The 24,214-nt window shown below is 43.6% G+C and overlaps 2 protein-coding genes across 7 annotated transcripts in view; one reads left to right on the top strand and one right to left on the bottom strand.

Annotated features, from left to right (window-relative positions):
• The window catches only part of LOC110255257 (centriole and centriolar satellite protein OFD1), a 58,951-nt gene extending 46,686 nt beyond the window's left edge, over window positions 1–12,265 (bottom strand). For 2 of the 6 annotated variants that reach the window (XM_021080897.2, XM_021080899.2), the window contains exons 1-2: window positions 11,888–12,265; window positions 11,636–11,734 (exon numbers count right to left, since the gene is read on the bottom strand). In XM_021080897.2, the coding sequence (XP_020936556.2) occupies window positions 11,636–11,734; window positions 11,888–11,896 (108 nt within the window). In that variant the 5' untranslated portion in view covers window positions 11,897–12,265. The remainder of the gene's footprint in view (window positions 1–11,635; window positions 11,735–11,887) is intronic. The other 4 variants (XM_085009020.1, XM_021080898.2, XM_021080900.2 and 1 more) reach the window with 2 other exon arrangements.
• Window positions 12,091–23,081, top strand: LOC110257896 (uncharacterized). The gene is made up of 7 exons (XM_085009132.1): window positions 12,091–12,439; window positions 14,688–14,802; window positions 16,646–16,798; window positions 17,012–17,175; window positions 17,315–17,490; window positions 18,100–18,257; window positions 19,113–23,081. Exons 1-6 carry the CDS (start codon window positions 12,091–12,093, stop codon window positions 18,202–18,204), a joined length of 1,062 nt encoding a protein of 353 aa, XP_084865258.1. The 3' UTR covers window positions 18,205–18,257; window positions 19,113–23,081.
• Window positions 23,082–24,214: the final 1,133 nt, after the last annotated feature.

Raw genomic sequence — 24,214 nt, 5'->3', positions numbered from 1 at the left:
CACTCGCATTTCTGTATACCAGCAATGAAATATTAGAAAATGAATGCAAAAATAAAATAACTTTTCAAAACGTACCTCACAAAATCAAATACTTCAGAATACACCTGACCAAGGAGGCAAAGGACTTATATGCCGAGAACTATAAAACTTTAAACAAAGAAATCAAAGAAGATGTAAAGAAATGGAAAGATTTTCCATGTTCCTGGATTGGAAAAATCAATATTGTGAAAATGGCCGTGCTACCCAAAGCAATCTACAGATTCAATGCAATCCCTATCAAATTACCCATGACATTGTTCACAGAACTAGAACAAACAATCCAAACATTTATATGGAACCACAAAAGAGCCAGAATCGCCAAAGCAATCCTGAGAAACAAAAACCAAGCAGGGGGCATAACTCTCCCAGACTTCAAGAAATACTACAAAGCCACAGTCATCAAAACAGTGTGTGGTACTGGTATCAAAACACACAGACAGACCAATGGAACAGAAGAGAGAACCCGGAAATAAACCCTGACACCTATGGTCAATTAATCTTTGACAAGGGAGGCAGGAACATAAAATGGGAAAAGGAAAGTCTATTCAGCAAGCATTGCTGGGAAACCTGGACAGCTGCATGCAAAGCAATGAAACTAGAACACACCCTCACACCATGCACAAAAATAAACTCCAAATGGCTGAAAGACTTAAATATATGACAGGACACCATCAAACTCCTAGAAGAAAACATAGGCAAAACACTCTGACATCAACATCATGAATATTTCTCAGGTCAGTCTCCCAAAGCAATCGAAATTAGAGCAAAAATAAACCCATCAAACTCAAAAGCTTTTGCACAGCAAAGGAAACCCAAAAGAAAACAAAAACACAACTGACAGAATGGGAGAAAAGAGTTTCAAATGATGCAACTGACAAGGGCTTAATCTCTAGAATATATAAGCCACTTATACAACTCAATGGCAAAAAAGCCAATCAATCAATGGAAAAATGGGCACAAGACCTGAATAGACATTTCTCCAAGGAAGATATACAGATGGCCAGCAAACACATGAAAAAATGCTCCACATCACTGATCCTAAGAGAAATGCAAATCAATACTACCATGAGCTACCACCTCACACCAGTCAGAATGGCCATCATTAATAAATCCACAAATAACAAGTGCTGGAGGGGCTGTGGAGAAAAGGGAACCCTCCTGCACTCTTGGTGGGAATGTCAACTGGTTCAGCCACTGTGGAGAACACGATGGAGGTACATTAGAAATCTATACATAGAACTTCCATATGACGCCACAATCCCACTCTTGGGCATCTATCCGGACAAAACTCCCCTTAAAAGAGACACATGCACCCGCATGTTCATTGCAGCACTATTCACAATAGCCACGACATGGAAACAACCTAAATGTCCATCCACAGACGACTGGATCCGGAAGATGTGGTATATATACACAATGGAATACTACTCAGCCATAAAAAGAATGACATAATGCCATTTGCAGCAACATGGATGGAACTAGAGACTCTCATCCTGAGTGAAATGAGCCAGAAAGACAAAGACAAATACCACATGATATCACTTATAACTGGAATCTAATATCCAGCATAAGTGAACATCTCCACAGAATAGAAAATCATGGAGAATAGACTTGCAGCTGCCCGACGGGAGAGGGAGGGAGTGGGAGGGATCGGGAGCTTGGGGTTATCAGACACAACTTAGAATAGATTTACAAGGAGATCCTGCTGAGTAGCATTGCGAACTATGTCTAGTTACTCATATTGCTTAGAACAAAGGGTGGGGGAAAATGTGTAAGGGTAAGAATAACTTGATCCCCATTCTGTACAGCAGGAAAAAATAAAAATAAAAAAAAAATTAATTAATTAATTAAAAAAAAAACCCTTCCCCCAAAATCACCATGGAGTTTGAGTTTTTTGCTCCTGAGCCACCTGTTCTCCTTGCTTGGCCCTGAAATATACCTTCCTCTGCACCAAAAAAAAAACAAAGAAAGAACTAAAGAAAGGAAGAAAGAGAGAGGGAGTAAGAGAAGAAGAAAGGGAGAAGGGAGGGAGAAAGATGAAAGAAAGAGAGAAAGGAAGCAAAGAAGGAAGGAAAGGTGGAAAATTACAAGTGGGGAGGGGAAGCGGAAGAGATGAGGCTTATGGACCCTCAGCACATTTCTCAGAAATTGACAGACTCCTTAAATTTAAAATAAAGAAGGAGATTTCATAAACTTTAACAGGTATTGTCATGGCTTTGTATTTAATCACACACACAAACTACTTCCAACACGCAAACAGAATACAAATTAGGCCACTAAAAAAATTCAATCAATTTTAAAAACTAGAACGCACCCAGGCCAGTCATTGAACTAAGAAAACAAATTACCTAAGACTGAGAATATAAAATTCCATGGTGCTATTGATCATCCTAGAAGAACAGAAACTGAATGCCCAGTTGCAAACAGAAAACACTACTTTGGAGTTCCCATTGTGGCGCAGCAGAAACAAATCTGACTAGAAACCATGAGATTTTGGGTTTGATCCCTGGCCTTCAGTGGGTTAAGAATTTGGCATTGCAGTGAGCTGTGGTGTAGGTCGCAGACTCGGCTCAGCTCTGGCATTGCTGTGACTGTGGTGTAGGTTGGCAGCTACAGCTCTGACTAGACCCCTAGCCTGGGAACCTCCACATGCTGGGGGTGCAGCCCTAAAAAGACAAAAGACCAAAAAAGGAAAAAGAAAGAAAAAGGAAAGAAAAGAAAACACTACTTCTCCTAAGGATACACTAAGCTGCAAAATAACAAAGACCAGAATAATCCTGATACCAAAGTTACACAAGGATAGCTCAAAAAGAATGATCAATTCTCACTGGTGAAAAGCTGAAAGCATTTCCACTAAGGTCAGGAACAAGACAAGGATTTCCACTCTTGCCACTTTTATTCAACATAGTTTTGAAAGTCCTAGCTGCATCAATCAGAGAAGAAAAGGACATAAAAGGAATCCAAACTGGGAAAGAAGAAGTAAAACTGTCACTGTTTGCAGATGACATGACACCATACACAGAAAATCCACAGATGCTACAGGAAAACCACTAGAGCTCATCAGTGAATTCAGTAAAGTTGCACAATACAAAATTAATATAAAGAAACTGCTTACCTTAGCAACAAAAGAAACTAAGAAAACAATCCCATTTACCATGGGATAAAAGTGAATCAAATGCCTAAGGAGGAAAAAGACCTGTTCTGGAAACTTTAACTCACTGTTGAAAGAAACTGAAGATGACACAAACAGATTGAAAGATACAGCTTCTTTTAATGGAAGAATCAGTATCGTCGAAATGACTATACTACCCAAAGCAAACTAGGGATTCAGGGCGGTAACCGTTAAAGTACCAATAGCATTTTTTTTGCAGAACTACAACAAAAAAATTTTTGTCTTTTTAAGGCCACAGCTGCAGCATATGAAAGTTCCCAGACTAGAGGTCGAATCATAGCTGCAGCTGCCTGTCTATGCCACAACCACAACAACCCTGGATCTGAACCACATCTGTGGCCTACACCATAGCTTATGGCAACGTTGTGTCCTTAACCCACTGAGCAAAGCCAGTGATCAAGTCTACATCTTCATGGATACAAGCTGAGTTTGCTATCACTGAACCATGACAAGAACTTCAAAAATTTTTTAATTTTCTTTTTTTTTTGTCATTTCTAGGGCCACACCTGAGGCATATGGAGGTTCCCAGGCTAGGAGTCGAATCAGAGCTGTAGCTGCTAGCCTACACCACAGCCACAGCAATGCAGGATCTGAGCCGCATCTGAGACCTACACCACAACTCACAGCTATGCCGGATCCTTAACCCACTAAGCGAGGCCAGGGATCGAACCCTCAACCTCATGGTTCCTAGTCGGATTCGTTAACCACTGAGCCACAATGGGAACTACAAATTTTTTAATTTTTATGGAAAAAGGACCCCAAACAGTTAGAGCCATCTTGAGAAAGAAAACAGAGTTGGAGCATCAAGCCTCCTGCTTTCAGACTATACTACAAAACTACAGTCATTTAAACAGCATGGTACTGGCACAACAATAGAAATATATAGATTAGTGGAATAGCATAGAAAGCCTGAAAAAAATCCATGCACACACAGTCAATTAATCTATAATAAAGAAAGAATATACAATGGAGGAAAAACAGCCTCTTTGATAAATTCTGCTGGTAAAACCAGACAGCTACATGTAAAAGAATGAAATTGAAACATTCTCTAACACCATATACAAAAACAAATCAAAATGGATTGAAGACTTAAATGTGAGGCCAGAGACTATAAAACGCTTAGAATAAAACACAGGCCGAACGTTCTTTGATGTAAGTTGCCATAATACCTTTTTGGATCTGCCTCCCAAAGAAATGAAGATGAAAATAAAAATAAACAAATAGGATCTAGTTAAATTTAAAAGCTATTACACAGCAAAGGAAACTACAAACAAAATGAAAAGACAACCCACAGAAAGTAGAAAATATCTGCAAACTAAGTGACCAACAAGGGATTAATCTCTAAAATATACTAATATCTTGTGCAGCTCATGTAAAGAAAACAAGCAACTCTATAAAAAAAAATGGTCGAAAAATCCTAAACGGGGATTTTTCAAAAAAGTCAGAAAGACGGCCAAAAAGCACGTGAAAAAGATACTCAACATTACTAATTATTAGATAAATGCAAATCAAAACTACAGTGAGATATAACCTCATACCAGTCAGAATGGCCATCATCAAAACATCTACAAACAATAAATGCTAGAGAGGGTACAGAGAAAAGGAAACCCTCTTACACTGTTGGTAGTTACATAATTTGGTGAAATCACTATGGAAAACAGTATGCAGCTCCCTTAAAAAACTAAATATATAATTCCATGTGCTTGGGACAGAATTTGATGGGAGATAATACCAAAAAAAAGAGTGTGTATATATATGTATAACTGTGTCACTTTGCTATACAGCAGAAACCGGCACAACACTGTAAATCAAATATACTTTAACAAAAAAAAATTTAAAAATTAATTAACTAAAAACAAAACAAAACAAAAACCAGGAGCTCCTGCCATGGCTTAGCAGGTTAAGAACCCAATGTAGTCTCCATGAGGATGCAGGTTCAATCCCTAGCTTCACTTGGTGGGTTAAGGATCAAGCATTGCCATAAGCTGCAGAGTAGGTTGCAGATATAGGTCAGATTCAGTGTTGCTACGCTTGTGGTGCAGGCCTGTAGCTGCAGCTCTAATTTGACCCCTACCCCAGGAACTTCCATATGCCACAGATGTGACCATAAAAAGAAAAAAAAAAAAAAACCTAAATATAGAACTACCATATAATCCAGCAATCCCACTCCTGGGCATCTATCTGGAGAAAATATAATTCAAAAAGATACATTCATGCCAATGCTCACTGAACAACCATTTACAACAGCTAAGACATGGAAGCAACGTAAATGTCCACTAACAGAAGAATGGACAAAGAAGATGTAGTTCGTATATACAGTAAACTATTACTCAGCCATAAAAAAACAATGAAGTAATGCCATATGCAACAACATAGATGGACCTAGAGATTATCATACTAGGTGAATTAAGCCAAACAGAGAAAGATCACTTATATGTTGAATCTAATAAGATTAATACCAGGAAACTTACAAAACAGAAACAAACTCAAAAGATTTTGAAACCAAAGGGGAAATGTTGGAAGAAGGGATAAACTAGGAGGCTGGGATTGACAAACACACTACTCAGATGTAAAATAGGTAACTAACAAAGACTTACTCTAAGCACAGGGAACTCTACTCAGTAACCTAAACAGGGTTAAGAATCCGAAAAGGAATGGATACATGTACATGCATCACTGATTTACTTTGCTGTACACCCCAAACCATCATAACTTTTTAAGACAACTATATTTACATATTTTTTTAAAAGAGAGAGAATGATTAGTCAATATTAGTTGTGAAGTAAAACTATATCAAACTGAATCCCCAAAGCAGTGAAAGAACATATGCCATGCCCAGGCATAAGAATCATTCCACTTAACAAAAGTGGATTAATGCATTACAGACTACTTAATTCCAGGTAGGCTAACAAGTTGCTGTAAATAATGAAGCCTTTTTAAAAACCTAAAACATGAATATGTATTCAATGGAGAAAGACTTACTAAGAATAAAACCAGCAGAAAAAGTAAACAATAGGAGTTCCCATCATGGCACAGTGGATTAAGAATCCAACCACAGGAGTTCCTGTTGTGGCTCAGAGGTTAATGAATCCAACTAAGTTTTTTTGGTTTGATCCCTGGCCTTGCTCAGTGGGTTAAGGATCCAGCCTTGCCGTGAACTGTGGTGTAGGTAGCAGACGTGGCTCAGATCTGGCATTGCTGTGGCTCTGGAGTAGGCCAGCAGGTTCAGCTCCAATTAGACCCCTAGCCTGGGAATCTCCATGTGCTGCGAACACGGTTCTAGAGAAAGATACACACAAAAGAAAGGAATCCAACTGCACTGGCTCAGGTCACATAGTGGTGGGGGTTCAATCCTTGGACTGGTGCAGTGGGTTAAAGGATCCTACTCTGCCGCAGCTATGGCACAGGTCACAACCACAGCTCAGATTCAAACCTTGGACTGGAAACTTCCATATGTCTCAGATGTGGCCATAAAACTTTTTTAAGTAAAAATGAAAAAAAAGGTAAACAATAGATTTGACCATATAAAAATATAACTTCAGTATTTTTAAAGTCAAATTAAAGTTGACCACCAAATCCAACATCCCTTCATGATAAAAACTTACCAAAGTGGGTAAAGAAGAAACATATCTTAACATAATAAAAGCCATTTACGACAAACCCACAGCAATAGAGAAGAGCTCAAAGCCTTCCCACTAAAATATGGAACAAGTCAAGAATGCCCACTCTCATCACTATTATTCAACATCGTATTGGAAGTCCTAGCGACAGCAATCAGACAAACAAAAGAACTAAAAGGTATCCAAATTGGAAACGAAGAGGTAAAACTGCCACTATATGCAGATAACATGATACTATATATAGAAAACCCTAAGGACTGCACACAAAAACTATTCAAATTGATTCAATGAATTCAGCAAAGTAGCAGGATACAAGATTAACAGTCAGAATTGGTCGCATTTCTGTATACTAACAACAAAATATTAGAAAAGGAATATAAAAATACAATACCTTTTAAAATCTCAGCCACAAAAACTAAATGCCTAGGAATAACCCTGACCAAGGAGGTGAAGGACCTATATGCTAAGAACTATAAAACATTAATCAAGGAAATTAAGAGGATTCAAAGAAATAGATATTCCACGTTCCTGGACTAGAAGAATTAATATCATTAAAATGGCCATACTACCCCAACAATTTATAGATTCAATGCAATCCCTATCAAATTACCAATGACAATTTTCACAAAACAAGAACAAACAATCCAAGAATGTATGTGGAATCATAAAAGATTGCTAAAGCAATCCTGAGGGGAAAAAAAAGCAAGCAAGAGGCATAACTCTCCCAGATCTCAGACAATACTGAAAAGCTACAGTAATCACAACAGTGTGGTTCTGGTACAAAAACACACATACAGACCAACGGAGCAGAATAGAGAACCCAGAAATAAACCCAGACACCTATGATCAATTAATCTTCAACAAAGAAGGCAAGAATATAAAATGAGAAAAAGACAGTCTCTTCAGCAAGTGGTGCTGGGAAAACTGGACAGCTGCATGTAAATCAATGAAACTAAAACAAACCCTCACACCAAGCAAAAAAATAAATCCAAAATGGCTTAGACTTAAACATGAGACATGACACCACAGAACTCCTAGAAAAGAACACAGGCAAAATATTTTCTGACATCAACCACACTAATGTTTTCTTAGGTCAGTCTCCCAAGGCAACAGAAATAAAAACAAAACAAAACAATCAAACTCACAAGCATCTGCACAGCAAATGAAACCATCAAAAAAAAAAAAAAAAAAAAAAGACAACAAGTGGAATTGGAGAAAATAGTTGCAACAAGGTCTTTGTCTTCAAAATACAGAAGCAACTAGATATGACAGCAACAACAACAATAAAAAACTCAATTGAAAAATGGGCAGAAGACCTAAATAGACATGTCCCCAAAGAAGACATATGGAGGGCTAAAAAGCACATAAAAAAATGCTCAACATCACTAATTATTAGACAAATGCAAATCAAAACCATAATGAGGTGCCACCTCACTCTGGTCAGAATGGCCATCATTAACAAGACAACAAATAGCAAATGCTGGAGAGGGTGTGGAGAAAAGGGAACCCTCCTGCACTGTTGGTGGGAATGTAAGCTGGTACAACTACTATGGAAAACAGTATAGAGGTACCTCAGAAAACTAAATGCAGCACTATTCACAACAGCCAAGACATGGAAACAACCTAAATGTCCAACAACAGATGAATGGACTAAGAAGATGTGGTACATACACACAATGGAATACTACACAGCCATAAAAAGAACAACATAATGCCATATGCATCAACAGGGACACAATTCGAGATTTTTATACTATCTGATATAAGCCAGAAAGAAAAAGGCAAATACCCTATGATATCACCTATCTGTGGAATATAAAATATGACACAAATGAACCTATATACAAAAAAGAAACAAACTTATGGACATGGAACAGACTTGTGGTAAGGGGCAGGGTGAGGGAGCAGGAGTTTGCGGTTAGTAGATGCAAACTATAGCATCTGTAGTGGATAAGCAATGAAATCCTGCTGTAAAGCACAGGGACTACATCCAATCACTTGTATGGAACATTATGGACAATAATATGAGAAAATGAATGTGTATATACGTATAACTGGGTCACTTTGCTGCACAGCAAAAATTTTCATAATATTGTAAATCAACTACAATAAAAAATTTTTTTAAAAAATCGAACACCGGAGTTCATTTTGGGTCAGAGGGTTGTAAATGCCAGCTAATATCCATGAGGACACAGGTTCAATCTCTGGCCTCACTCAGTGGGTTAAGGATCCAGTGTTGCTGAGAGCTGTGATATAGGTCGAAGACGCAGCTCAGATCCTGCATTGCTGTGGCTGTGGTGTAGACTGGCAGCTGTAGCTCCAATTTGACCCTTAGCCTGGGAATTTTCATATGCCACACCTGTGGCCCTAAAATGCAAAAATAAAATAAATAAAATAAAAAATTGAATGCCAAGATAATATTGCCACGAAAGTGGAAAAAGATTATGCTTCTATCATAAACTTGTATGTAATCAGAAATCTCTAGCATTCTACGGAAAAATAAAAACCCAAGGAACATGAACCACCAATCCACGGAAAACATACAATAGCCACAAAATATGTTTAACCTCATTAATAATCAAAAGAATAAATATTAAAAGGGTTTTGCAAACTTAGATTTGTTTCAAACACGTTATGATCATTACAGTGGTGAGAGACAAGCACTCAAAAACTGCAATGGAAACGAATCTGACTAGGAACCATGACATTGCAGGTTCAATCCCTGGCCTCACTCAGTGGGTTGAGGATCCAGCGTTGCCATGAGTTGTGGTGTACGCTGGCAGCTACAGCTCCGATTAGGCCCCTAGCCTGGGAACCTCCATATGCCACAGGTGCAGCCCTAAAAAGACCAAAAAAAAAAACCCTACAAAACCAGTTGGTGGACTATAAACTACTGTTGACTGTTGAACCACCAGGGGTTGGGGTCACCCTCCCTATCCCCAATTCTGTATCCATGGATAGTGTAGAACTGTAGTAGGTATTTATTGAAAAAAGTCCACACATAAGTGGACCTGACCAGTTCAAACAGTCTTGTGGTTCAAGGGTCAACTGTTTTACCTCTGCAAATAAGGCACCTACCCCAAGAGCCTTAAAAAACGCTCATGCTCCTTGATTCTTTATTGCCACTTAATCTATCCCAAGCAAAATGTGAGAGATGCAATTGAAGCAAAGTATAGACCAGTGTTGGAAGCATAAATATGCAACTGACAAAGAATGGAAAGAAAAGACTGGAACCATAGAGTGGCCATAGAGGTCAGTCTATACTTTACAAAGTCTTGTGACTCTCATGACACTTGAGGCAAAATGAATAAGAACAACATCAAAGAATGGCATCTTGAAAACAAGACTGCTGAAGCACTGATGTTGCTGATGGAAAACCATCAGCTCTAACATTCTCAGGACTGGAGCCTTGCTTGGGGGATTTTTGAGAGAGACCATAGATGGCTTGACGCAGACAACAAATTATGGCCTGGAAGGGCTAAGACATTTATGATTATTTTATATGCTTAGGAATGACTGTCCTAGCATATCTTGCTTCCAAAAAGTTTGAAGTAAAACACTGACGTGTTCCCTACACATACAAGGAAGTAGAAAATAGTAAATAAAAACCTTGAGTTGGCTCAGAGGGTTGCTATTGACTCTTGAAGGTGGTAGCCCCCTGATCCCCACTCTATTTCTGTGTCTCTTTCTTCTTATTTCTGCAGCACTGCTGACTTCAGGACCTGGGTTGACCAGCAGGCCTCGTCAGAACAGAGTATCACCTGAATGTTAAGTAATAGCTCTCTGCTACATACACAACCCATGAATCCAAAGATGAGCCTGGTGCCAATGAAAGCAAGGATTTCAAAAAATTTATAAGGACACAGGAAAATGCTCACAATATTAGAGTACACACCCACACACCCCCACACACCACTATGCCAATTAGTAACAGTAATTGTATTAAAAATGATTTATTTCCTTTATCCCTTTCCTTATGTAAGATGAGCTTCAAGCAGTTTTAGGTTATAAAAACCAAGGAGGAAGAAAAAGAAAAAAAAAATGAGCTTACTTTTCCTTAATTTCCCATTTCAAGTGTAAAATATTTTTTCAAATATACATGTTAATGAAAACACATTTGAAATAATCCTACTCCCTGTTGTCAACTCACATGTAAAGTGTATTAAGAAGTATTTGCTGCTCAATTTTACTTACCTTCCTACATACATTTAGATATATATAGTGGGTTTTTTGTTTGTTTTTTCTGGTCTTTTTAGGGCCACACCCATGGCATATGTAAGTGTCCAGGCTAGGGGTCAAATTGGAACTGGAGCCTCCAGTCCGTATCACAGCCACAGCCACACAGGATCCCAGCCACCTCTGCGGCCTACTCCACAGCTCACAGCAATGCCAGATCCTTAACCCACTGGCCAAGGCCAGGGATCGAATCCCTGCCCTCATGGATCCTAGTTGGGCTCCTTACCTCTGAGCCACAACGCAACTCAATATACTCAATGTATTTTAAAAAAGAAAATTCTTTCTACACTTAATAGTTCCTTAATGACTTCTATACGACGACAATACCCTCCATTTAAATACGAGTTTTTAAAAAACCACTTATTAATTAGCAACCTGTCCTCCAGAGTTTGAAAACAAACCTAACTTTACTGAAGTGTGTTTATGTTCTAAGTGTTACACAGGACAGAACAATGTAACTCATCAGTACATTCGGTAGATACTATTTTTAATGCGCAAAACATGGATGTGTACAGGTTACAGGTTACATCTCTAAAGGTTATAGAACAGATATGCCTAAAAGTGATACCTTGAGTGTGTCCAGTATACCATGATCCTTAAATGTCTGGTACAGCTTTTTGCGAAGTTCATCTTGACTCAACACGTCAGATTTGGGGGGCATGGTGGACTGTAAGAGAAAATGGTTACGGGTTATCTCTCAGGCAGAGGGGACCTGAATTACTGAAGACAGACCGGTGGCCTCAAAGTAAGCCCAGAGACGCTTTAACCGAAACAAAGCCTTCACTTTGGCCCGCCTCCAGGAAGCGGCTGGTGTATCTACCTGAGCCATCAGGTGTCGGCTTCCTCCCGAGCCCGTCCCAACCCTCCGTGGCACGAGTTCAAGACCTAGCCCAGCAGAATCCCTGCCCTCGGAGCCCCGCCTCTGTCCCAACGGATCCGGAGGAACAAGAGAGCCGAACACTGCCTCGCGCTCCGAACCAGGAACCGGGGCAGAAACGGCCACTTGCTTTCTCTGCGGTTCTGATGGGTGGGCGGGGCTGTGACCCACGCGCAACTCTCACGGCCAGAGAGGAGGCGGAGACCGGAAGAGAGGAGGCGCGGCGCAAGGAAACAAGCCGGGCGGCGTTCGCGGAGCTCAGAGCTGAGCCCACCCCTCCCCGAAGTCCTCTGAGCCCAGCCGCCCTATCTAGAGCGCTACAGCGCACGCGCCGGGCTGCGCAGCACTCCCGCCGGAAGCTCCGCCTACGTGTCGCAGGAGCGCAGCTGTGGAATCTCGCGAGGGTAGCTTCGGGAGTCCCCACTGCAGCTGTGGGGCGCGGGTCTCTGCCGCGGGGACTGACTGGGCGTTTCCGTTGCCGGCGTCTCGCCGCAGGTAGGGGACGGAGTGAGTGGGCGGCTCCGGGATTCTAGGGACGTCCTGTGCCCCGCGTGACCCGGCTGTTGACCTAGTCTCTCCCTTCTGCCCTGGGCCCAACCCGCCCGGCCAGTGCACACTTTAACAGGCAAACGTGCGCGGACTCTGGGGCTTTGCTTGTTCTGTTTTTTCACTAGGCCACTCAGGTAACCCCGGTTTTGTTAACCGCGGCACTACTGGCGTTTGGAGCCGGAAAATGTTTTCTTGTGAGGCTGTCCTGTGTACTATAGGATGTTGACCAGCATCCCTGGTTTTTATCCATTACATGTCAGTAGCACTCGCCCCCCCCCCCCCCGTTGTGACAATCATGAATGTCTCCCCACATTGCCAGGTCTTCCCTGGGAGGCATAATCGCCCCCCATGGAAAACCGAGCGTGCGGTGAGGAAGATAGGTGAACTGTGTTCCTACGATGTTTAAATCTAATTAGAAAAGGAACCAGTCTCTCTAGAAGCAATAATAACATTAAAGCCTGAGAATTGGCTAAGATACGTTGTAGACTGGTTAAGTTTAGAAAAAAAGCTGGATATAACCATGAGCTGGCACATCTCTGGAAAATGCGACTTCATCAGGGCCTCGTTGGGTAGATTTTGGGTGGTGGGAAGAAGGGGGAAAATTATCAAAGGAATTAAACAAACATCAGGACCCTCTCAAGAGCAGAGGAAACTTATCTCCAGAGCACCACGCTGTGGGTATAAGGTATTTATGTCCTCTGAAGACAGAATTGGGCCAGTGCTAGCTTTGTGAACAGCAGTGCTGAGGACAGTGAATTTTGATCCCTGGCTGTTCAAGGCTTAGATAATGTAAGAAAAATCAAGAGTGACAACTTCAATAGGAGGTAGAGAGTGTGTGCGCTCATGTTGGAAAATAATTTGAGGAGGAATTTGATTGGACTTAAAAAGATGCGTAAAGTTTACACATGGAATCGAGGAGAGTATGCCAGGTAAGGAGACTTAACTACAGTGGACACAGTCACAGCTGGGGAGAAAAAATAAGTAGCCCAGTCCACTCTAGCCGATGTAGAGAAGTGAGATGAGCAAAGCCGTGCAGAGCAACATAGGACCAGGTTTTGGATATTAGTACTTGATCCTGTAGATGAAGAGCATTAAGGCTTTTGAGCAGAATAGTGAAATAATGAAATATGTTCGAAAGTGTTCATGTTGCAGATACTTTTAAATAAAAACACATCTGTGCCTCGATACCCTGTTAACCCCAACTTTGGTCCCCATATTAAATAGAATTAGATTAAATATCTAAAAGCAACCATTATCTTACTTGGAGTTAGAGGAAGTGCTTCTAATTTTAATAAAAAATGTCCTATTAAGGAACTGTCAATACTGTCCATCCTGCTTATTGCAAGAGACATGTCCTGCCCCCACACTAGGTTACTCTTGCAGCCCCAGGGTTATGGAATGACTGAAGCAAGTACTGTTGGGAGCACAGGACAGTTTTCTAGTCTGTAGGGGATATAAAGAGGTTTGCTATAAAAATAGGTGGTTTTGGAACTGGAGTCCATAAATTGTCTTAGAGGGGACTTCTAAGTTCATGGAGCTCATCCTCCCACTCTGGCACTAGTGGCCTTTCAGCCTCCAGTGAACAGGGTGTGGGAGGGGGAGGGGGAGTCCTCTCACCAGGCAGCCTGAAAGTTCTTTAGTTGTTGGAAAGTTCTCAATTATATTTACCTACCTGATTTTCCATGTAACCTGCAAGGAGCAGTCATAGGTTTGGCCTCTGGAACAGTTTGGAGTAAGTCTGTCTAGTTCACAGTTAGTAAATAGTTGGCACTCACAACATAGGCACTGCCCTCTTCCAAACCCACAGCATTCACTGATCATTGATCATAGCCCTCCTTCCCGCTGACCACCCTAGGGGTCTTCTCAGACTCTCTCACACCATTTCCTTAGAATGAGCTCACAAGACCCATTTGCCATCCCTAGTCCGATCCCTTTTCCATTAGACAGCTTCACATTTAAAGACTGTACCATACCCCACTCCCCCCACCTCCCACAAAAAAGGTCTCGCCCACCATTTTAAACTCTGTTCCTTTTGTATTGTTTCCAGAGCATTGCCAGAATAGCCAAGTTGGCTTCCTCTCACATTATTGATTCCAACATTAAGACAGACTAGGTCAGGCTTAAGCTCAAACTCAAGGGCTTCCTAGAGACCCCATGCTGTCAACTCACAGGACACACTTAGTTAACGTTGCAGTCATTACCAAGCTGTCCTTCTTTCAGCAGAGGAATGCTTCCTGGTATCAGCACTGCTGTGGCTCTGAGGGTACACAGACTGTCATCCAGGCTTCAGGTCTCCAGGGTGTTCTAAGGTAGGTAACCAGGTTATTTCTGCAAGTGACTAATTACCTCTCACCAGGCAATGTAGGTCTGCTCTAACTTCTTGAACTGCAAGTAGGTGAGAGAGTAGTAACCCACTCTTTTTGTCTAGGGATTCACATGAAATAACTTAGTTTATAATAAATGCTCCCAGCATAGTGTCTAACCAAAGACAGGCATTTGATACTTATTTCTGTTGGTGTTTTCATCTCTTGAGAACTACTCAGCTACAGACTGGGAGATAACCTTTTTTGTTTCAAGTTGGAGTAGCAGTTACTCTAACGGCATGGCTCTTTTCTGTACCTAGGATTTCTGCAATCAGTGATCAGTAGTCATAGGATCACAGCTGTTAGCCCAAGATACATCATTTGCTGAGATGGGAAGTCTCTGTTGAAATGTCTACACATTTCTTTAACTTATATGTCTTGAGGGTCACAGCTTGCCTAGCCTTATTTCTTCCCCACTTGTGTGAAAATCATTCTTTGAGAAGACTGCAATTCTGCACACCTGTGTCCTCTGGCCCTTAGGTACCAGGTGCTTGAGGTAATCGACCTTCTCCCTTGCTTTTTCCTGATTGTAGCCTAGAAAGGCTTTTGTTTTCTTAACGTATTTATTCCACAGATGTCAGCTCGTTTCGGGCTTTTGCCCTTCTGGTGCTAGCCTCAGTTTCCCGGTCCTTTTTTCTGCTCCTTACTAGTTAGGGCCCTCCTCCTTACGTCCTACACACGTGCTCTTCCACCTCAGGCAAGTCCTTGTTGAGTCCTTCAGTTGCCTCTCTTGAAAGTAGCTGTCACTCCATCCACCAGAGACTGCTGTTTTCACCACAGGTGGGAGTGCTGTCCCTTGGAAGGGAGGGTTTCTTCATTGGCACCTTAATAACCTTAACATCTTCTCACAAAGGTGTAGCTTGTGACTTGAACACAGGTGTCATCAATCAGTCCCCTGAAAGCCTTAAAGGGCCTCGGCACTGAAGCTTCCGGAAGGTTCTCTCCCTTACAGAGGCCAGTTATTCCTTACCCCCACTCCCCCCCCAAGCCTACCATTCCTGCATTCCCCTTCCTGTATTCCAACATCATACCCCCTTCCAGACACACGCACACCCTTCTGTGAGTCTTGAGCACTTTTTATGCACTCAGCTATGATGGGTGTAGGGGACACTTGCTGGAAAAACGCAGTGGCTGTTCTTTTCATACTCTCACCCCCATATTGCTCTGAGTGGCTTTACCTCCTGATACCATTGCCAGCCCACCCCTCACACCCATTTTCCACACGGCCTTGAAACCTGAGTCCCATGGTAAACAAAATCCTTGTTTCCCAGTTCTTCAGATGATGCACCTTCTACCTTTCTGCTGATACTTAAAAGTTTTTTTTTTTTCCTTGTACCTGCAGATTTTGCAGCTCTGACAATGTGTATTAGTTTGCTACTGTGGCCTTCACAAATTAATACAAATTCAATGTCTTAAAACAGCACAAATTGGAGTTCCCCTCATAGCGTGGCAAAAATGAACCTGACTAGCAGCCATGAGGTTACAGATTCCATCTCTGGCCTCGCTCCATGGGTTAAGGATCTGGCATTGCCGTGAGCTGTGGTGTAGGTCGCAGATGCAGCTGGGATCTGGTGTTGCTGTGGCTCTAGTGTAGGCTGGCAGCAACAGCTCCAATTAGACCCCTAGCCTAGGAACCTCCATATGCCACAGGTGCAGCCCTGAAAAATCAAAAAGACCAAATAAATAAATAAATAAATAAATAAAAATAAATTTAGCATCCACCTCACTGGGCTGAAATCCTTTCCGGAGGTGCTTGAAGAGAATTTTTTTTGTCCTTTCCACCTTCTAGAAACTCTCGAATTCCTTGGCTCACTGCCTCTTCCTCCACCTTCAAAGCCAGCATCAAGGTACCTCCCTGCACCACCTTCTGCAACTCCACCCTGCGCCTGGATGAGCCTGCCCTCTTTCCCTTTAAAGAACCTGGTAATTACAGGGAGCCCAGGTGAGTAGTCCAGGCTCCTCCCCGCCCAAGGGGCTGCTGCTGAGGGGCCTGAGCCCTTTGTCCGGTAAAGCAGCCCGCACAGGTTCCAGGGCTCAGAGTGTGGGCATCTTTGGGAGGGGCAGCTGTTCTGGCTCCTCCACATTTTCAAAATCAGCCTGTCCCTTTTCGTCCCTCTTCCTTCCCTTTCCTTCTTCCTTTCTCGGTGAAGAGCAGCGTTATCTTGCTATTCCTCTGCATCACCTCAGCCAGACATGTGGAAACATCCTCGGTTCTAGCCTCTTCGAAGCCTCAGTTCCCGGTTAGGCCCGTGCCAGGTCTGCAGCCACCCCCACACCTCTGGAGATGCTGGGAGGGCCCCTGTTTCAGCGAGGGGACGGGTGAGTCGGGGAGAGCGCCTCCCTCCTCCCAGACAGCACGCAGCCCAGTGTGGGACTCACCTCTGCGCCCGCCCCCGCCCAGTAAGCCCCAGTCCCTTCCTGAGACGCCGCCTTCCTTTACCCCCACTTCGCCTTCCAGCCGCTTGCCTAGCTCTTCAGCTGCATGTGGAGGCACAGTGTGGGCAGCTCGGCTTCTGTGCAGCCGGGCAGTTTGCTACGGAGCCTTTACACTGCATGGCCTGCAGCCTCTTTTCTGAGCTTCTCAAGTGCTTCTCAGCCCTGGGCTTCTCTCCCAGGTGCTGTCTCCATCTAGGGGTGAGTGCGTGTGTGTGTGTGTGTGTGTGTGTGTGTGCGCGTGCGCACGCGCGCGCGGAGTGATCTTCCTTATACATATGTTGTCTTGTGCAGCTTCTTAAATGTGTGTAGGGGCAGACATAATTTCCTTACAGGATTTTTTTCCCCTGCTGCTGCTTCAGTGTTTGTTTGGAAGAAAGTAAGCCCTCCCCTTGGCAAACTCCAGCTATGAAACCTGTTCCAGCAGGAATGGATGATGTCACTGTGCACCTTGTTAAGTTTCAAGCTCCCATCCCTCTCCCTTCACTTTTGCTTGAGAATTATTGCCAGTTCGCCTCCTTCCCCATAGCTTTTGTATCGCTCTCGCCTTTTGTGTCCAGTTTTACTTTTTCTCATCTTTCCCTTAAAACAGGGACCACCATGTTCTGTAAAGGGCCAGATGGTCTCTGGGTGACGGCCCCCCTCTGCTGCTGTGGGCAGAAGCAGCCTTAGATGACAGTGGCAGGGAGAGGACGGCCCAGGCCAGATAGGCCCACAGACGGTGGTGTGCCAGCCCCTGCCCCAAATAACCTTTTCCGTCTGACTCACCTCGTCATGCCAGGAGAGTCTCCTATCTGCCTTTTCTGCCAGTTGCAGAGTGAAAAGTGCCAGCTGTGCCGTGGTTCTCTCTACAAAACGTTGTTTGCCCAGGAAGCACACTTCAGATCTCTGGAGTTCATCACACGTTCTATGTGAACCCATGGAAGCCCAGTGGGGCTTGATGACCCCTGGGTTCTGACACCCCTTGGGTATGTTCTCTGAGACTGTAGGCTCCTAGTTAAACAGATCCCCCCTCCCAACCCCAGGAGGCTTCCTGGGCCCCACATCTGGGTGGGTGCACTCTTCCACATAGTTTTAAGGAACATTTCCTGAGCACTGCCTAGGCACTTTGCGGCCACTAGGTCGTGTTGTCCGCAGACTCACCGTGAGGGATGACTCACGGTCATCCCCATTTCCCATAAGGAATCCAATGGTGGCCACTGAGGCATCAGGACCAAGTCTGGCTCCTGTGCCAGAGCTATACTGTGAAACTAGCTTTGTCTGATTCCAAAGACTCAAATAAATCTGTGTCTGTCCATCCATCTGTCCAGATTTTGTGCTAAAAGCCGTGGAATCATTGATTTCTCCTCCACTTCCTCTTATATTCCTTGAGCAAGCCTATTAACTGTAGTTCTGAGACCTCTTAATGCCCCAGAATGTCTTTGTGGATATTATTTCTTCCCCTTTTCCTGGAATATAAAACTTTGTTGGAGTTTCTGTTGTGGTGCAGTGGGTTAATGATATAGCCTCTCTGGTGTTACCATTTTGATCCCCAGCCGGGCCCAGTGGGTTAAGGATCCTCCATATGTCACAGGTGCAGTGGGGGGTGGGGGTGGTACTGTTTCTTCCTCTCATTAGCATGTCTGAAAAGGCATACCTCAAGCTCTTCCATGTGCAGAGTTTCATTCCTGGCATAGACCCTCGGGTAGGAAGCTGGGCACTGCATACAATCTGCAGATGAAGGCTAAGGGGCCATGCCTTTCTGTAGGTGACATGCAGGAGAGTGATTTTTAGCTTCCTCTGAAACATTATTTCCTAATCAGCATCCTTTATTATCTTTCCAGGTGTCAGCACTGCTACTAACTGGTCCCGTCCAAGTGTAGCCTGGCTAACTGTCCATGTTCCACATTTTCAGATCATGACAGTGTTGTTTCTGTGATTTCATAGTAGTGGTCTTCTAGTTTCCCTATGAAAATCTAGAACTGGATTCTGCATATCACAGAGAAATCATCTGTATCATTCAAAAGCTAGCTATCTACAGTGCTATAGTGGGAAGCCTGCCAAGCTTAGGGGCCACCTCCTCTGCAATTCAGGCTTAAATTAAAAAAAAAAAAAAAAATGGAGTTCTTCACTTCCTGTTAACCATTTTTTGTTTTCAATGTTGAGTACTGAAAATACGTATTACTTTAATTTAATTAGGAGCTGTATATTGAAGACGATCTCTGGAAGCTTCTACTTTGTCATTGTTGGTCACCATGACAATCCAGTTTTGGAAATGAAGTTTTTGCCAGCCGGAAAAGCAGAATCCAAAGTGCATTTGGAACCTTAAAAAATTCCCTAACAGGGAGTTCCCATTGTGACTCAGTGGAAACAAATCTGACTAGTATCCATAAGGACACAGGTTTGGTCCCTGACCTCTCTCAATGGTTCAGGGATGTGGTATTGCCATGAGCTATGGTGTAGGTCAGCAGCTACAGCTCTGATTCGACCCCTAGCCTGGGAACTTCCATGTGCCACAGGTGTGGCCCTAAAAAGACAAAAAAAAAAAAAAAAATTCCCTAGCAGTTGGTATTTTGTAGCATTAGATTGTGGTGTGATGCAAGTTTAGAGCTGAAAGAGATCTGGACAGATGAGAACCCACAACAGCTGAGTAGGCCTTGCTCTGCAGTCCCACAGGATGAAAGAAACCAGCCAGCTGTTGTGTGTGGTATATGATTACTTACATATATGTGGTTTTTCCTATCACTCCAGTTGCCTTGTGGTCAGGAAAGCACTACATATAAAGGTACTTTGTCATACAACTTGATCTGATTTTTTTCTCCTGTTACCACTCACCTTCTTAAAACATTTCTACAGTTGCCTTCTCAACTCTTAAGACTGATCGTCACTGTAAAAGAAAACACTGCTGTGAGCCAGATACAGATACATCTATTTCCCCAATGATTAAATTAGCCTTCTCACAGTGACAGGAGTCCAGTAAAACATGCTTTAACTACAGTTACCTTGTGGCTCAGGATCTGGCTTGGTTACTGCTGTGTCTTGTGTTCGATCCTTGGCTTGGGAACTTTCACATGCCCCCAGCACAGCGAAAATAAAAATAAAAAAGGATAAAATAAATGAATAGACTTTATCCGTGTGAGTGATTCTGGGCAACAAGCAGCCTTTGTCCAGCCAGTCATGGGTACAGCCTCCTGAGTAAAGATGTTACATTAGGTTCTCAGGGTTACTGTACACACTACTAAAAACTGGGCACCTTAGAACGACAGAAGCTTATTACCTCGAGGTTCTGGAAGCCAGAGGTCCAAGCTCAAGCTGTCAGCAGTGCTGTGCCCACTCCAAGCCACTAGGGAAGGTCTGCCCAGGCCCCTCCCAGCTTCTGGCAGCACAACCCCAGGCCTCACCTGGCCTTCTCCGTGGGTGTCTGTCCATCTCTATCCAGATTTTCCTCTTTTTATAAGGACACTGGTCACACTGATCAGGGCCTGATATCCTCATTTTAACCTGTTACCTTTATAAAGTTCCCATTTCCATGTAAGATCATATCCTGGAGCCCAGGGGGGTAGGACTCCAACAGAGGAAGTGTGGCAAGGGGCACAAACTCAACCTTTAACAGCTGTTGAAAAATGCATCTGAAAAGTGTGAATTCCCCAGGGGCGAGATTGCATTCTGGATTATGAATTCCCTGTCCATATTCTGATGGAACAGTCCCCTCTCTCCTGCTGTTGTCACAGGTGACTGCATGGGGCTGAGGCTGAGCCTGGCCACCTGCCATTCCCAGGTCCTCCTGCAGCATGACTGCCTTACAGCTCCAGGCAGCTATGCCAGGCTGTCTCCTCTGCTCACCCACTGTCACTGCACACACAACCCTCCTCCCACCGCCACTCCCACTTCTTTCCAGCAGCTCCTTTGCCCCAGCCTATGAAATTGCTCTACTTTATCCATAGCCATGTGTTTTTTCTGTCTTCCTCCTCTAAAAAGATGTGTGCTTCTTGAAAGCAGGATCTTTTTTTTTTTTTTAATGTGTTATTACTCATTTTTCCCATCTGTAAATTAGAGAATTTAGTAACTTTCCTCTGGAAAATTTTTTAAAAATCTGTATAGTTTCTTGAATGTATTTCATCTAATAAGTAACTGGCTATTTCCATTCATAGAGTTTTAAATACCAAATTAGAAAATAGAAAATGATGTGAAAACACTGAAGACCTTTGTAAGTCTCCTGACTAAGAATCGAAGTAAAAGCAGCAAGCTCCTCCCTCCCCGGAGAAAGCTGTGTGTGACATTTACAGAATGAAGTGTTCCGTTTTTGACACTGTGTGTGAATGTTAATCTGGTGCTGCTCGCTGTCACCTAGGACGATCACCGCCACCTGAACCAGTTCATAGCACACGCTGCTCTCGACCTGGTGGACGAGAACATGTGGCTGTCAAACAACATGTACTTGAAGACTGTGGACAAGTTCAATGAGTGGTTTGTCTCGGCATTTGTAACTGCGGGTCATATCCTTATCTATGTAATAAGGAGATCTAACCAAGGGTTGGGGTAACAGATTAAACCATGTGGAACCCACATGCCAGGCTCTGAGTCTGGACTGCAAAGTATCAGGTAAAAGTCAAATTTATAGCGCTTTTCTTTCTCTCTCTTTCATTCTTTTTTTCTTTCTCTCTGCTTTTTAGGGATGCACCCACCACATATGGAGGTTCCCAGCCTAGGGGTCTAATCAGAGCTACAGCTACTGGCCTACACCGCAGCCACAGCAATGTAGGATCCAAGCCTCGTCTGCACAGCTACAGCCTACACCATAGCTCATGGCAATGCTGAATCCTTAACCCATTGAGGGAGGCCAGGGTTAGAACTGGAAAGCTCATGGTTTCTAGCTGCATTCGTTTCTGCTGCCATAACGGGAACTGCAAGGCTTTTATTTCTTTAGAGGAAAAAATACTCACTTTAACTGAGAGTTTTATAACCAAGTCTCAGAGTTCCTGTTACAGCTCAGCATGTTAAGAACCCGACATAGTATCAGCGTGTGGGTTAAGGATCCAGGCTTGCCACGCTGTGGTGTAGGTTGCAGATGTGGCTCAGATGTGTTGCTGTGTCTGTGGTGCAGGCCAACAGCTGCATCTCTGACTGGACCCATAGCCTGGGAAGTGCTACAGGTGCAGTCCTAAACCAAGTCTTATTAAATTAAGGTTTGTCTGAATCTTATCAAGGGTAGGTTTATTTCATAGTTATTTTCTAACTTAAGATTGTTTGGAGTTCCTGTCATGGCTCAGAGGAAGTTAATCTGACTGATAGCCATGAGGATGCAGGTTTGATCCCTGGCTATGAAGAGAAGTGTTAGGGAATAAATCAACTATACTTTAATTTTAAAAAGGGAGTTTCCCTTGTGGCAAAGTGGAAACAAAGAGGATGCAGGTTGATCCCTGGCCTCGCTCAGTGGGTTAAGGATCCGGCATTGCCATGAGCTGTGGTGTAGGTGGCACACAGACACAGCTTGGATTCAGCCTTGCTGTGGCTGTGGTGTAGGCAGGCAGCTGTAGGTCTGATTAAACTCCTAGCTGGGAACCTCCATATGCCCTAGGTGCAGCCCTAAAAATACCAAAAAAATAAAAAACCATTATATTAAGTTAAAATTAACATAATTTTGGGGGTGGGGGTATGCGCTGGGGTTGTGGGATGGAAATCCTATAAATCTGGATTGTGATGATCATTGTACAACTATAAATGTAATAAGTTAATGGAGTAAAAAAACATAATTTTGAACTCAGTTTATGAATTCAACTTTTGCAAAATACATTGTATGTGACTGACATGAAGAATGTGTCAACTGATTGCTTTTCAATTTTCATTTCTAAAGAAGATCATACCTTAATTATTTCAAATATGAGATTTATTATGCTGCATGATGTAACCAAGCAGGTGGAATAAAGACTAAACTTCTTTGCAGAACAGATGCTGACTTACAGACATTGAAAACCTGGAGAGAGGACAAGATGGCGGAGGAGTAGGGGGACACGCTCGCCCTCTCCCACAAACACAGCAAAAAAGGCACATCTACAGAAGAAATGACTCGCACAGAACAGCAACCAATCGCTGGCAGAGGAACCTAAACTCCAATAACGGCAAGAAGTTCGTGACGTTATTGGGCAGAACGGGAGAAAAGAGGAGAGTGAGAGAAGGTGCATCCCAGCGGGACGGGCGCTCCCGAAAGGGAACTACGGAGGAGAGAGGGATCCCACACCCTGGAAAGTCACCTACCGGGCGAAAGATCAAATGAACCGGAGGAATCCCCAGATGCAGAGAAGAGTGTAGCAGTAAGTCGGAGTACGGAAAAACCGACCAAGAACCCAATGGACCATCTGAGCTACGGGCACAGTCACCAAAAATTGAGACGCCTGGGTGGGGGCTGGGCACCGAGACCTCGCCTCTGAAGATTGGTCCCCGAGAGGGGGCCAGGGGACGCCTGGGTGGGGGCTGGGCACCGAGACCTCGCCTCCGAAGGTTAGTCCCCAAAAGGCCAGGGGACGCCTGGGCGGGGGCTGGGCACCGAGACCCCGCCTCCGAAGGTTAATCCCCGAGAAAGGGCCAGGGGATGCCTGGGTGGGGGGCTAGGCACCGAGACCTGGGCTCCAGAGATTAGTCCCCGGGCTAGGGGGGGCGGGGAAGAGTGGAAACTGGGAGAGCTCTAAACCATTTGACAGGACAGAGACTGCCTGGGAGACTAGAAAACAAAGCTGTCGCAGAGGAAGGGAGCAATACTCTAGGGGCGGGGAAGTGGAAAGCTGCCTCAGAGGGAACCTGGGAGAAGAGCCTGGTCTGTGCCCGTGCTGGGGAGGGGAGAGAAGAAGGGGTGGGTCCCCATAGAATACCCCCCATGCCACAGCAAGCTTACAGGCCCGCTAGCTAGCAGAAAGCTGTGCTTCCCAGTGCATTCCCTCCCCCCACCCCC

The sequence above is a fragment of the Sus scrofa genome, chromosome Y (genome assembly GCF_054392235.1).
Source record: "Sus scrofa isolate SSC_HxYL_T2T_F1_AM1 chromosome Y, Sscrofa_HxYL_maternal_Yorkshire_Landrace_v2.0, whole genome shotgun sequence".
NCBI classification, from domain to species: Eukaryota; Metazoa; Chordata; class Mammalia; order Artiodactyla; family Suidae; genus Sus; species Sus scrofa.
This window is presented reverse-complemented; position numbering and strand designations above follow the sequence as displayed.